The 13586-nt window shown below is 43.7% G+C and overlaps 1 protein-coding gene across 8 annotated transcripts in view; it reads right to left on the bottom strand.

Moving 5' to 3' along the window:
• Positions 1-9382: 9382 nt before the first annotated feature.
• Positions 9383-13586, bottom strand: part of col12a1b (collagen, type XII, alpha 1b) — an 83826-nt gene continuing 79622 nt past the window's right edge. For 7 of the 8 annotated variants that reach the window (XM_032584779.1, XM_032584780.1, XM_032584778.1 and 4 more), the window contains 5 exons: positions 13385-13451; positions 13121-13306; positions 12980-13048; positions 12258-12428; positions 9383-9919 (listed from right to left, as the gene is read on the bottom strand). In XM_032584779.1, coding sequence (XP_032440670.1) covers positions 9819-9919; positions 12258-12428; positions 12980-13048; positions 13121-13306; positions 13385-13451 — 594 coding nt within the window. In that variant the 3' untranslated portion in view covers positions 9383-9818. Of the gene's footprint in view, positions 9920-10669; positions 11928-12257; positions 12429-12979; positions 13049-13120; positions 13307-13384; positions 13452-13586 lie in introns of those variants that run through there. The other variant, XM_032584777.1, reaches the window with a different exon arrangement.

The following is a 13586-nucleotide window of genomic DNA, read 5'->3' as shown; positions in this document are numbered from 1 at the left end:
GTCATGTTTATGCTCAGTCTGAGGAAAGTTTGAAGCAGATCTGGATCAGAAGAATCATGTTTGCACCTTCAGGCCATTAGTGGATCAGAGACCGAGAGCTGAACGGCCTAATTAAAGCAGACAAGCAGCAGGTTAAGGATTCAGAGCTTTCAGCGCTGAATCTTTGGCTAAAAGCAGAAAATGATTTAAACATTTCATGTATTCATCAGGAGGCCCACATCGACCAGAACCTCCAGGAACGCCGCACCCCGACGCTATTATTACATGCTCAGCTGTTAGCTTCAGGATTAGCGGTTAGCACGTGAGCTACTATTTTAGCTTTCATTAATGCGTCCTGCGGCTGGGAAGTGAAGTTACTGCAGAACCTCTGAAGGTCCAAAACATTTACAGCTCAAAACGAAACAACGAAACATGACAAGTCTTAATAAAAGCTCAGATTAATCTGACAAACTCAGAATAAATATAGAATATTTTTATTGAACTTATTTGAAATATTAATATTTTGTTCATGTTAAACAGTTAAAGATCAGGGCTTGAATATTTTATCAGGTTGTTTCTAAACTGGATCTGTTTGTCTCATGATGACCTGAATGGAGGTCCAGGTGAGTCCAAGCGCAGGTTCGTCGCCATGGCAACGCCGATCCATCAGAACAGCAGCAGGTTCTCTAACAACGACCTTCTTCATCTGGACTCTAATAACAGCAGGAATATGAGTTTAAATTTAATCCGGTGTTTTATTTGTATTTTCGCGCTCTAAGTTCTCAGCTCGGCCAGCAGGGGGCAGCCTTGCTTCACAGAGGGGCCTTCATCATCATCATCACCCTGGTAAACTGGCTGCAGACACCTGAGGGAACTGATTGAGAAAATGATCAATAATATTCAACACGAAATGGGCCGTAATCAGTAGAATGTTTTACGTCGGCCTGGAAAAAGGAAAATAAAATATAGAAAAACATTTTTATTCCATGTTAAGTCAGAACTGGAAGCAGGATGCATTATGGGAAGCAGAGTTCCCAGATCTTCCTCAAAATTCACATTTTATTTCAAATCAGCAAAATCAAAACTGGAAATCAATAAAATGATCAAAATGAACCAAAATCTGCAGAATATTTATTGGAGACTCAAAACTACAATTATTAAATTAATTAACATAAATAAACCACAAACTGAAGAGAAAGATTTACCTTTTGTTTTGATGTGTAACCATGACAACCAGGTTTTGTTTTCACAACCAGGAGAAGCTGAAATGACACCTGACCTTTGACCTCAGATCCCAGAGGAGCTGAACAGAGGCAGAAGGATGAAGTTAAAGATGTTTTCCGTAAAGATGAAAACAAAATGGAGGAAATTCAAACCCGAGTTTCACATGATTCTGGTTTCATCCCTGACTCCAGCGTCTCTCAGACTCCAGCGTCTCTCAGACTCCAACGTCTCTCAGACTCCAGCATCTCTCAGACTCCAATGTCTCTCAGACTCCAACGTCTCTCATATCCAGCGTCTCTCAGACTCCAGCGTCTCTCAGACTCCAACGTCTCCCAGACTCCAGCGTCTCCCAGACTCCAACGTCTCCCAGACTCCAGCGTCTCTCAGACTCCAACGTCTCCCAGACTCCAGCGTCTCTCAGACTCCAACGTCTCTCAGACTCCAGCATCTCTCAGACTCCAATGTCTCTCAGACTCCAACGTCTCTCATATCCAGCGTCTCTCAGACTCCAGCGTCTCTCAGACTCCAACGTCTCCCAGACTCCAGCGTCTCCCAGACTCCAGCGTCTCTCAGACTCCAGCGTCTCTGCTGGCCTTTCTAACTACAGCTGCATGTTAAAGCTTCTGACTGAAGTCACTCTGAGTCAGTGACGCAGCGTTTTGCCTCAGACCAAACCGGATTCCCAGGAGGACAGATGTTTTCTTTGTGTTGGTGGTTTGTGAAGAGAAGACGGTCTGAGTGATGCTGGAGAGGCGGAACGCCGCCGCGCTTTATGAGTTGAATTCCTGGAGTTGGGTAATGTTAGCGGTTAGCAGCAGATTTAGCTTTAATTAGCATTTCCCAAATATTCACGACTGTTTCTCATTTTCATGAGTCACCACAGAGTTTATGGCACCAAACCCTCCGAGTCTGAACAAACAATGTTTCCTCAACTTTCAGAAAAAAAATCTTCAATGTCTGGAATAAAATAAAACTGGATCTGATCAGATGATGATAAAATCACATCTTCACCTCAATGAACATCAAGAGTCCAAAACCTGAACGGATGAACCTGAAGGTCAACTTTTATCAACACATTAAACTTCATGAAGTGATTTCAGGCTGGTTAGTTAAATGATGAAATATGGGAGTAAAAAGCAACAGAAAGAGAAGAGATTAAATCTGGAGGTCCAGCATAACAGCGATCAGCTCTGGGTTCACAGAAAGCAGCCAGAAACTTTCTGTGTTAATCAAACTTTTAATTACATTTATACTTTTTTAGCTGATTTTTGTCTCATGATCATTTCTGTTGCCCCGGCAACGTCAATCCCAGTTATTTCCGTCTAATTTGGTGAAAATGGAGCAGAAAAAAACATGTTTACAAACATATAAATGTGAAAAGTGAACGTCTTCCTGCTGCTCTGGACAAATCACTTTTATGTTTTATTACAATGAATTACAAATTTGTCTTTTCAAAATAAAAGTACTTTTGATGCATCTTTTTACAGATTTATGACAACATGAATCTCATCCTATGAAGATGAAAACATTTAACTTTTATTCTGACTGGTGCATAAATCACTTTTATCAGTTATTAAAACCAGAAATAGAAAACATTTCCCTGATTTTCTGCATCAACAGGCAGGAAACGCCTCAACATGTCTGAGGGTCAAAGGTCGCAGCAGGTATTTCTGAGCCTGTCCTGGAACAATATTTCTATAAAAACAAGCGTTGATGGATCTCCAGAATAATGACTGACGGATCGCCGCCCTCCCCTTCGGCCTGTTCTCCTTCTCGCTCCTCGGCAGGTTCAGATCCAGGAAAACAAGTCGAGACTCGAAACACTGATGATTCCCTGAGCCGCCGTCACAACGCTGAAGGAGAAACAGCAGATTCTCCTTTATCCTCCCATCACGGTGCATGATGCTGCCACCACCGTGCTTCACTGTGGTTTCAGGCTGTTCCAATAAAAACCAACTGAAACTCAAAATCAGACGATTTTTATTGTAGAAATTATAAAATCAAAGAATGAAGGAAAAAATCTGGACCATAAAAAATTTGTTATTCTGAAGTGGAAAAGTTTCCACATAATTCATATTTCATGTTTGACCAGGAGGAAGCTGCAGTCTGGGCCCAGCAGAACCAGTAAGACCAGTGGCAGCTGTTCAGCATGCGGCCATCAGGGGGCAGCAGAGCTTTCTGGAGGATTCTTCAGGGTTTCTATTTTCCATCTCCTCCAGACTGCAGCCGGAGGAAGAGGAGCAAGATGATGAAGACTTTATCCACCAACACATTTCAGCTGGAGGCGAAAAGAGAAAGAGGCGGCGCAGTGTGTGTGTGTGTGTGTGTGTGTGTGTCGGCTCTGTTTGATCCTCAGACCTGGACTGGTTTCCATCTTCTCTACATGACAGAAGGAATGCAGCAGCAGCTGCTCTGGGTCAGAACCAGGTCCAGAACCAGCAGCTCGATTCTGGTTCTGGAGTTCAGGCGTCACGGAAAGGGTTCTGGTTGTCATGGCAACCAAATTGTTAATTTTAAAAATGTTTAGTTATATTCATCGATCCATTTTCTAACACCTTGTCATTAAAAGGTCAGGAGGAGCTGCTGCCTCTCCTGCTAACGTTTCAGGCGAGAGGCGGGGTCACCTGGAGAGGTCACCAGTCTGTCGCCAGGCAACACACACACACACACACAGAGAATTTAGAGAGACCAGTTTACCTGGCAGTCATGTTTCTGGACTGTGGGAGGAAGCCGGAGAACCGGAGAGAACCCACCATGCACATGAAAACTGGGCTGGGAATCAAACCCAGAACCTTCTTGCTGGAAGGCAACAGCTCAACCCACTGCTCCACTGCGCACTCCTTGTTTAGTTATATGTTATATGTTCAGCGATTCTTCAGTGAAGAGAAAAGGAAGCTGCAGTCCAGAGCTACAGGATCAAATCAAGCTAATCGGGTTAGCTTGACCTTTTAGCAGGTCGGCTCAGAGCAGAAAGAACTAAAAACACAGATAAACATTTAGCTAAGGAGTTAAAAAATACTTGGTTACTAATTTGGATGAATATTTAACTAAGCATTTTTAGCTAGCAAGCTAAACACGTAGCTTGGTAGCTTTCTAGCTAGATATTTAGCTTCAAACTTTCTTTAGCTAAATATTTAGCACCATTAACTCCTTGTTATGCCTTCATTTATGAATCTCACAGTTTCAAACGAAATGTTCAATGTGGAGCTAAATATTTAGTTAGCAAGCAAAATAATTTCAAACTAAATATTTAGCTAAAAACTCTAAGAAGATGGTGGAAATATGACTGGATGTTGCTTTGACAGATTATTGCCTTAGGTTTTGACTGTCACTGTAAAAATGGCCGCCGTACGGTTAGGGTTACGGTGACGGTATGTAGTCATAATGTTTTGCCTGAGCCAACACCTTGCGGTCTCACAGCAGAACCGGCCCAGTCTGGTGGAAGGTGCAGCGACTGGGTCCAGTTAGCAAACTAAAGTTGTTTATTTCATAAATGAGAAACATTAAAGCTTTCAATCATCGCGGCCTGCGGCGCTGCCCGATCTGCGGTTCTGCTCTCTCTGCTCACATTAAGCTGCTTTTGTTCTGCTAATTCAGAACAAATGAAGAGAAGATCCGAGACCCGGGAGACGAAGGCGTGCAGACCGCGCTGGCTTCAGGCTGATTGCTCTGACAGTTATTGGACGCATGACGAGCCGAGCTGCGGTGGAACCAAGTGTGTTGAGTAAATCTTGTTCTGCAGAATCTCGGTTATGAAACCAGGCCGGTCCACCAGACAGATGTGTTCACTTCTCCACATCTGGACCCAATGACCGATGATTCAGCTCCTCATCCACCAACACTCTGCTGCGTGTGGCTTCAGCAACCATTTGCTCTGCAGCGAACAACCGGCCTGTAGAGGTCACAGACATGACCTTTAGTCCAGCGAAGCCCCCAAACATGGAATCGCCTGTCAACATGCCAGATGTTTGGAAACCAGCTGGTTGTAAAAGTTTCCGTCTTTAAACGTTGCTGAAGCTTCAGAACCAAATCCGACCCGGGAACCTGGTCCGCTCCGCCGGACGGCTCCTTCCCCTGACCCAACAGAATATTCACTCTGAAGCTAAATACTTAGCTTGCTAACTTAATATTTAGCTTCCTAGATAAATATTTAAATTTCTAGCTAAATACAACATTATAATTAGCTCTGCTAAAATGATGCTAAGGCTAAAGAATAATACCAATATGATAATTAGGGAAAGCTAATGCTAAAGCACTAAATTCAACTACGTTGACATCCACCAGCTCTGCCAGCACGTTGTTGCTAGGCAACCAGAGTGAGTGAGTGACGCCACCAACCTCCCTTAGCTAGCTAGCTAAAACCTTGTCTTCTGCCTACATCTCCCAGAATGCTGTGCGGTTGTGGATCAAAGTTCAGTAAAAGTATTGACTATTCTATCAGTATTATCTATTAATATTGATCATGTGTCTATAATGCTATTGATTTGTTGTCCAGCCCTAAAAGTTTCTTCAGAAAAAAAAGAACATGAGAGGAAACAGAACTGCTGCCTTAACAGTCTTTGAACACATTTCAAAATAAGAGCATGAACATAAACTTAAAGAAATCTTAAAAGTCGATAATAAAAACTTCAACAGATGTTGTAATTTGCTCAACTAAAAGTTTACAAAGCAGTAAATTAACACTTTAGAACTGATCTGGAAAATGATTTTAGGGGAAGCTAAGTGTGCTAACCGTTTTCAAAGTTTGCTAAAGTGCTAAGCCATCCCACAATTCCCCAATTTATCTATTAATGGAATATCATTCACTGACCAACAATTCAATAACCACACAATTAGAAACTGTCTAAATGAAACTTTATTCCCTGGGAAAATGAATAAAAATAACATTCTTTGCAAGTTTGAAAAAAATCAATTGAAAGTTTAAGAAATCTTAATTTAAAATTCCCCATAAAACCAAAAGTTAAAGAAACGAAACACAATTTAAAGTTTTAAATGCAATTTACCCCTCAAAAGAGCTGCTAATAAATGGCTTTAATATGGATGACAATAAATGCTCCTTCTGTGAAAGTGATGTAGAAACGATGGATCATATCTTCTCTGAATGCAATCAAACCAAAACTTTCTGGAATTGCTTAGAAATGTGGATCAAATCTAAAATTACACTTCCTGAATCTATGTCTAGAGATATGGTAACTTTTGGAGAGTTATTGAAAAACAAAACAATAAAACTCTGTTGTAATATTTTGTTTGGCAAAATTCTTTATTCATAAACAAAGAGTGCTGAGATCATCCGCAGTTTTTAACATTTTTTATCTGAACTCCAGTTATATTTGAAATCTCTGACATGTATTGAAACATATGAATACCTGACTGAATTATTAATGGAATTGATGTGTATTAATCCTAACATATGAATCCCCCTGTTGCTATCATCCGCAGTTTTTAACATTTTTTATCTGAACTCCAGTTATATTTGAAATCTCTGACATGTATTGAATCATATGAATACCTGACTGAATTATTAATGGAATTGGTGTATATTTGTCGTGGAAAAAAAACTATTTCCAAGCACTGTTCAGGTGAAATCACTCAATCAGGTTTATTCATATATTGTGCACAACACAGAGACAATCAGTAATGAAGCAGGTCTGGATGAAAAGCTGTCAGGCAGAGAAACACATGAGTTTTATACCAAGGATAAAGAATTAACAACAAAGGAGAGACAGTCTGGTTCTGATGCAGCTGTAGAAAACAATTTCCAACCTTCTACATGTAACCCAAATACTTCTTTTGGTGAGAGTTCACAATCATTCATATAACATGACTAGCAGATGTGACCTTAATGTAATTTTTCCATCACAATATTAATCCTAACATATGAATCCCCCTGTTACCATTTTAGTTATTTTTTTCTTTATCAATATTACTTCGTATTTCCATTTCAAAATCTGCCTCTACAGAGTTGCACTGCTGGAATAGATGCACTTGTTTGTGCTTATTTTGTTTAAAGTAAAAAAAAAATTAAAATCGTTGGTTTAGCGCTGTGAGGGCCCAGGTGTGAGGGCCCGGGTGTGAGGGCCCACTGTGAGGGCCCGGTGTGAGGGCCCACTGTGAGGGCCTGGGTGTGAGGCCCCACTGTGAGGGTCCACTGTGAGGGCCCGGTGTGAGGCCCCACTGTGAGGGCCCGGTGTGAGGGCTCACTGTGAGGGCCCCGGTGTGAGGCCCCACTGTGAGGGCCCGGTGTGAGGGCTCACTGTGAGGGCCCCGGTGTGAGGCCCCGGTGTGAGGCCCCACTGTGAGGGCCCGGCGGACCTGGAGACACTCGGACCGTTGACGTTTCCATGTTGCTGAAATGATTCTGATTCAGAGAGAAAAACGAAACGAGTCTGAAAACTGGTGATGAAGTGCAGATAATAAAACCCAACAGACCGGAACCCCACCAGGGATTTAAAAGCTCTCTGAACTTCAGGCTTCAGTCTGACTAAAGTCCTGAGAACTCATGGAGACTAAATATTGAATTATGAAGCTAAATGTTTAGTTGAAACTGAGACATTAATAAACACAATAACATATTTCCCTCTTATGGATGAATAACTCAAAGTATTGAGTTAATTTTACCAACAGCAGCTGTCACCATAAAGTCTTATGACTAGACATTGAGAGCAGCTTCCAGAACCGGGTCCAGTTCTGTTTGGATCGCTTTATTTCTGCTCAATAAAATCAACTTTCCTTAAATAAAGTTAAATAAATATATTCATTATTTTACTGAAATTATCATTTTCACTCAGAACCAGGAGACGTTGAAATCTGATCAACTGACACTGTCACGTTTTCATAACTCAGCTCATTTTAAAGGTTTTATCATTTCCTTTATTTCATAGTGAATTAACAGGAAAGGATGGACAGGGGGCAAAGGTCACCAGGCCAGGAATCGAACCAGCGACGGCGAGAACAGGGGCCTCCATGTGGGTGGTGCAGCACAGCAGCGCCGCCATCACCGCCGCCACAGCATCCCATAATGCAACTCATTAAAGTCTGGAACTCATTTTAATTTAAAATACTAAAAATTTGATTCAGTTTATTAACAGATTCACAGATATTCACCAAATTCAGTTTATTATTTTAACTGAATTAAAATCAAGTTTTCACTTCCTGTGTGTAAATATTCCATGAACTGGTTTCCAGCATCGCTTCCAGTAACCATGGAAACCATGAAGGGGTGGAAAATAGAGACAAATTTAAAACCATAAAGATCAAATTATTTCATTTATTCAGAGAAAAACTTCATTTAAAATTAATCAGAGATCGTCTGAATCCATCTGATCAGATTTAATAAATTTAAAGTTTTTATTCAAACTGGATGTTTAAAATGTTCATAAAGGTTTTAACAATAAAAACATTTTTCAGTGAAATGTAATAAAGTCCTGAACTGCAGACATGAATAAAGAAACATCTGCTTGTTTTTCATCAACCTTGAAATAAATTCATAAATTAGTTTTAAAATCTCACTATTTTAAGCATTAAGTGCTTAAATTGATATTTCTAAAATTTTACATTAAGTGCTTTTTTTAATTTTAATGTAATTTTCTTGCTGCACTGGCGGATAATTGTACCTGAAATAAAACATTTTGTTGCACTAATGTGACTCTGTTCTTATTTTTTAAATGTCTTGATTTCAGAGTGAAGATCATAAACAGTTTGATCATTTATTGATCGATTCATTGAATCGATGTAAAGACAAGAGGCGACCAGCAGGGGCGCTGTGGGGAGAGCCGCCTGAAGCTCCTCTAGCTTCAACAGCGCAGCAGATACAGTTGCTGCTGCTGGGAGCACTGGGTGACGTCGTCAGCAGAACCAGCTCAGGTCCTGAAACCATGACGACCCAGAGCAGCTGGAGGCGAGAAGATCCAGAACATCCAACCAGAACCCAGAACCAGAGAAGAAGAAGAACGGATACCAGACAGAGGCGTTCATCCAACCACTCATCCAACAGTTGGTTCATCCATCCATCCAGGATATTTTCTATCTCTATTTTCTCCATGACTGGTTTTATGGACCAGTTAACAACCAGAACCAGAGACTGATGGGTCAAACCGTGTCCGTCCTCTGCAGACAGACGTTTGTCCTCTGGACGTCCTGAGCTCTTTGTCTCGTCAGGAACCACAAACTCCAGGCCACCCACATGAGATTTTCAGTAGTTTTATTGAAAAATGCCTCTTCCGTTTTCAGAAATAAATAAGAAAATACGGCTGTGGATTTCACAATCTGCAGCTAAAACAATAAAAAGTGATGCTGCGTCTGAAAAGTTCTGACTCGACCCGGTAGAACAACAGGACGGAGAAGCGGCGCGTGGCAGAATGAAGGCAAACTGATAAATACTAAGATACACATGAGAGCCGAGTTATACTGGACCTGAAGCTGCGGCTTTAACACTCACTCTATGCAAATATGTTACAGGCAGGAAAACAGGAAGCTCACAGGGTTTACTGGGTTTACTGGTCCCAAGCAGAACCTCCTCCGGTTCTAAGAACTGGGTCAAACACTCGCCTCCTCCAGTGCCGACACCGCCGCGCCAACAGTATTCACAAACACCTTCAGGCGTTCAGCCGCCGCTTTTATGACCTCAGCCCGCCAGACGGCGTTCTGGGCAGCGACCTCTTCCGGCGCTGGTTCTGGAGCAGCTGGTTCTCCTGGGGGGCGGCGCCGGCCCGGGTTCCTGCTCGGAGACGCTGCGTTGAGATTAACGAGGACAGACAACCGCACGCTCTGAGCATGCTCAGGTTAGTGAGACGGAACAGGTTAGTCACAGCAGGAGGCGTGGCCACATGGAGAGGGGGCGTGGCCAATGCATCTGACGGCTAACGGCAGCTAGCAGGGAGAGGTTCTGTTCTGGTTCTGATCCAGACTGGACTAAAACTGGACTCACTGACAGAACCAGAGTTCTGATCCAAACCGGACCCAACAGGGAACCAAAACACCCAACAGCATCAGAACCAGAACGGGTCCACCGGGCCTCAACCAGAACCCACCGTGTGAGCCCGCCTCAGTGCTCTGACGGTCGGTTGCCTCGGTAACGCCACACAGAACCAACCGCTGGTCTGTATGTGTACCAGAACACATCCTGGTTCTGACGGTAAATCCATAATCATCATCGTCAGCTCTGGGTTCTGCCGGGTCGACAGCAGGTCGGTTCTGGAGGTTTCCACTCCTGGACCGAGCCTGGCCCTGCAGAACCTTCAGGTCCTTCATGTTCTGGTCCAGAACCTGGAATCAGAACCTCCAGTTGTTTGAAAAAGGACCAGCGCTGCCTAGCAACCAACACAGAACCAGAAGAGTTCTGTTCAGTCCGGTTGATTGGACCTGATTCATCCTAAAAACTAGCGGTGGGAACATTTCTGCTAATAGCAGAGAAACTTTTTGTTTGCTAACTTTGAAAACGTTCAGCTATAAATTCTGAAATGATCCATTTGGCTGTTTTATAAACTTTCAGTTTTATAAAGTTTGTGTTTTGATTATCGACTGCTAAGAATTCTTCAAGTAGGTAGACGATTACATTTGTGCCCTTATTTTGAAGGGGCTGAATGCTGTTTACTCAACAGTCTCATTTCCTCTTGGCGCATTTGAAGTTAGCATTTTAGCACTAGTTTCTAGTAAATACCTTGTCAGTACAGCAAATTAGTATTAGCAGAAGTAATGTTATTGTTTTAATGCTTAAGTGTTAGCATTAGCTTAATCTAAATGTTACTAAAGTGCTATATAGTATTAGTTGAACTATTGTTTACAATTTGTGTTTTAGGGTCAAGCATTAGCTTTGGCTAAATACCAGGTTTATATAGGCTTTAGTTATAGCAGACATGGTTGCTTTAGGGTTAGCATTAGCTTTAGCTCAATACTACATTGGTACAAAGCTTCAGCATTAGCTCAACTAATGTTTATGATTAGGGTTAGCATTAGCTTTAGTTTAATACCACATTGGTTTAGCGCTTTAGCATTAGCTGAAATAATATTTGTGCATTATTGCTTTAAGGTTAGCATTAGCGTTGGATAAATACAATGTCAAGATAGCGCTTCAGTGTTAGCATTACTGATATTTATGATTAGTGCTTCAGGATTAGCAATAGCTTTCACTAAATACCACATTAGTAAAGTGCCTTAGCGTTAGCATTAGTGTTTTAGAGTTGCGCAGCTAACTTTTTAGTTGGCGTTATCCACTTCTTCTAAAAATAATCCAGAAAGTTTGAGTAAATATCCAGAACTTTTGTCCTTCCAACAGATTTTCATTTAGGACTCGTTGAGCTGTCAGATGCAGAGGCCACGCCCCCTGCAGGTGTTAGTCAGGTGACCTGATCACACAGATTGAAGCGGAGTTGGTTACTGACAGAAACCCAGTTTAGGAGAACACAGAGGAAAGGTTCTGTGGATGGAGAGGAACCGGACCCTCCGGGGTCACAGAGGAGCGGTGCCGGGTTACGAGTTAAAGCCGGGTTCAGGACGACCCGCCTCTGTTAATCCACCTCTGTTAGTATGGGCCGCGGTTCTGCTCATGCTCCTCCACTGAGCCGGGCGGGTCGGTGGCGCCGGCGCCGCTGCGGTTAGTACGGCTCCCCTCGCTGCTGGTTAAGTGTTTCCGGTGGCAGTTTCCTCTAAGCAGTTCTAACAGTGTTTGTTCTGGCAGGCAGTGAAAGCAGCACAGGCGGCATTACAAGGCTAATTATACGGTGAACCTGAAACGGGCCAGACAGGATGGACCGGGTCAGAACCATCAGCTCAACACATGCACAACAGCTCAGAGTCTGGGTCCAGGTTCCGACCCGCCGGCTGCATGGGCGGGGCTTCGGACCGGACCATCATTCAGAGGTTCTACTGTTCCATAATGGGTCAGAACCATTTCAGAACCGGTCAGGAAAGGTCAGAACCATTAAGTGAGGGCTAGAATTGAACTGGAACTGTACTGGGTCTGTGACCCGGTTCAGTGGTGCGGTTCTGATCCACTCCTGGACCCAGACTCGTCACCAGAGGATCGTTCCCACATCACCATTCCTCCTCCTACGTACCTATGTATCCCTGGCCGTTGTAGGGAATCCCCACGCACTGCGAGGAGTCGCAGTAGCCGGGGGGCCCTGGGGGGCCGCGGGCCCCGGCGTAACCTGGACGTCCTGGAGGGCCGCGGGGCCCGGAGGAGCCAGAGGGACCCGGGGTCCCGGTCCGACTCTCTCCTGGAGGACCTGGGGGTCAGAGTTCAGGTCAAACACTTCCTGGTTCTGTATGGTTAGGAACAGGAGCATTTCCTGTCTCATTAGACAATAAAAGCCTCTAGTCAGTAATCCTGTTGGCTTTTCAAAATAAAAGCTACTGAGCTTTTATATAAATATTTCATAAGGTTTTTTTTCAAAAGTATGATCAATATTCTATAGAGAATAATTTATCCTTCAGATACTTTTCAAAATAAAAGCTTTGCCTCTTTCCTGGTTCCGTTTCTACAAACATCCAGAACATAAACACTGATGCTGATTCTGGGTGGGACCAGAAAGGTCCTGGTTGCTATGACGACCATTAACTGCATAGTGACTGTTAATGGAGGAAACAAATGAATTATTTATAAACAATAATAGCAGAAATGATTCGGACCAAACAGGAAGAGGAAGTTCAGGATGACTCTAATCTAAGATCACTGGCTTAATTTCATCTGGTTTAATAATCCAGATTAATAATCTGGTAAACCAGCGTGTGAACAGCTGATCTCTCAGTAGTCTGGTTCTGTTCTGGGTTCTGATACCTGGCGGCCCTCTGGGTCCTTTCTGTCCGACTCCTGGGACTCCTCGGTCGCCTTTTTCTCCTGCAGGACCTGAACACACCGCAGGTCACATGTTGATCCGTCCTCACCGGGTTCTGGTTTCGGTTCCGGTTCCGGACCTACCTCTCTCGCCCTGCTGGCCGGGTTGGCCGGGGCTGCCGGGGAACCCGTTCCTGCCTCCGGCGCCGGGCTCCCCGCGGGGCCCCTGCCTGCCCGGTGGCCCCGGCGGCCCCGGGGGACCCGGACTGCTGCTGCGGTGGTTCTCGTTGGGGATTTGGTTCAGCATGGTGTTGACCCGGCTCATCTGGTCTGAAACAGAACGGAGAGTATTCCTGAGCAGAACCAGCAGGGGGCGGAGCTTAGCTTAGCTTAGTGGCGGCTACGTACCGCTGACCAGCTGGGAGCAGACCGAGCGGGCGATGGAGCGCATCATGTTCTGGGGGGCGAAGTCGCCCTGCGGCAACACAGAGCAGCCGAGTTAGAGTCTGATAAAATCACCATGACGACATGTTGTTGACGTTAGCGTGCTTCCTGCTACATGATGTATGCTAGCCACTACAGCAGAATGATTAACCTTCAGGCTTTTGGA

This window comes from Xiphophorus hellerii, chromosome 15, assembly GCF_003331165.1.
Source record: "Xiphophorus hellerii strain 12219 chromosome 15, Xiphophorus_hellerii-4.1, whole genome shotgun sequence".
Taxonomy (NCBI): domain Eukaryota; kingdom Metazoa; phylum Chordata; class Actinopteri; order Cyprinodontiformes; family Poeciliidae; genus Xiphophorus; species Xiphophorus hellerii.
The sequence above is the reverse complement of the archived record's forward strand: the minus strand, read 5'-3'. Positions and strand labels throughout refer to the sequence as shown.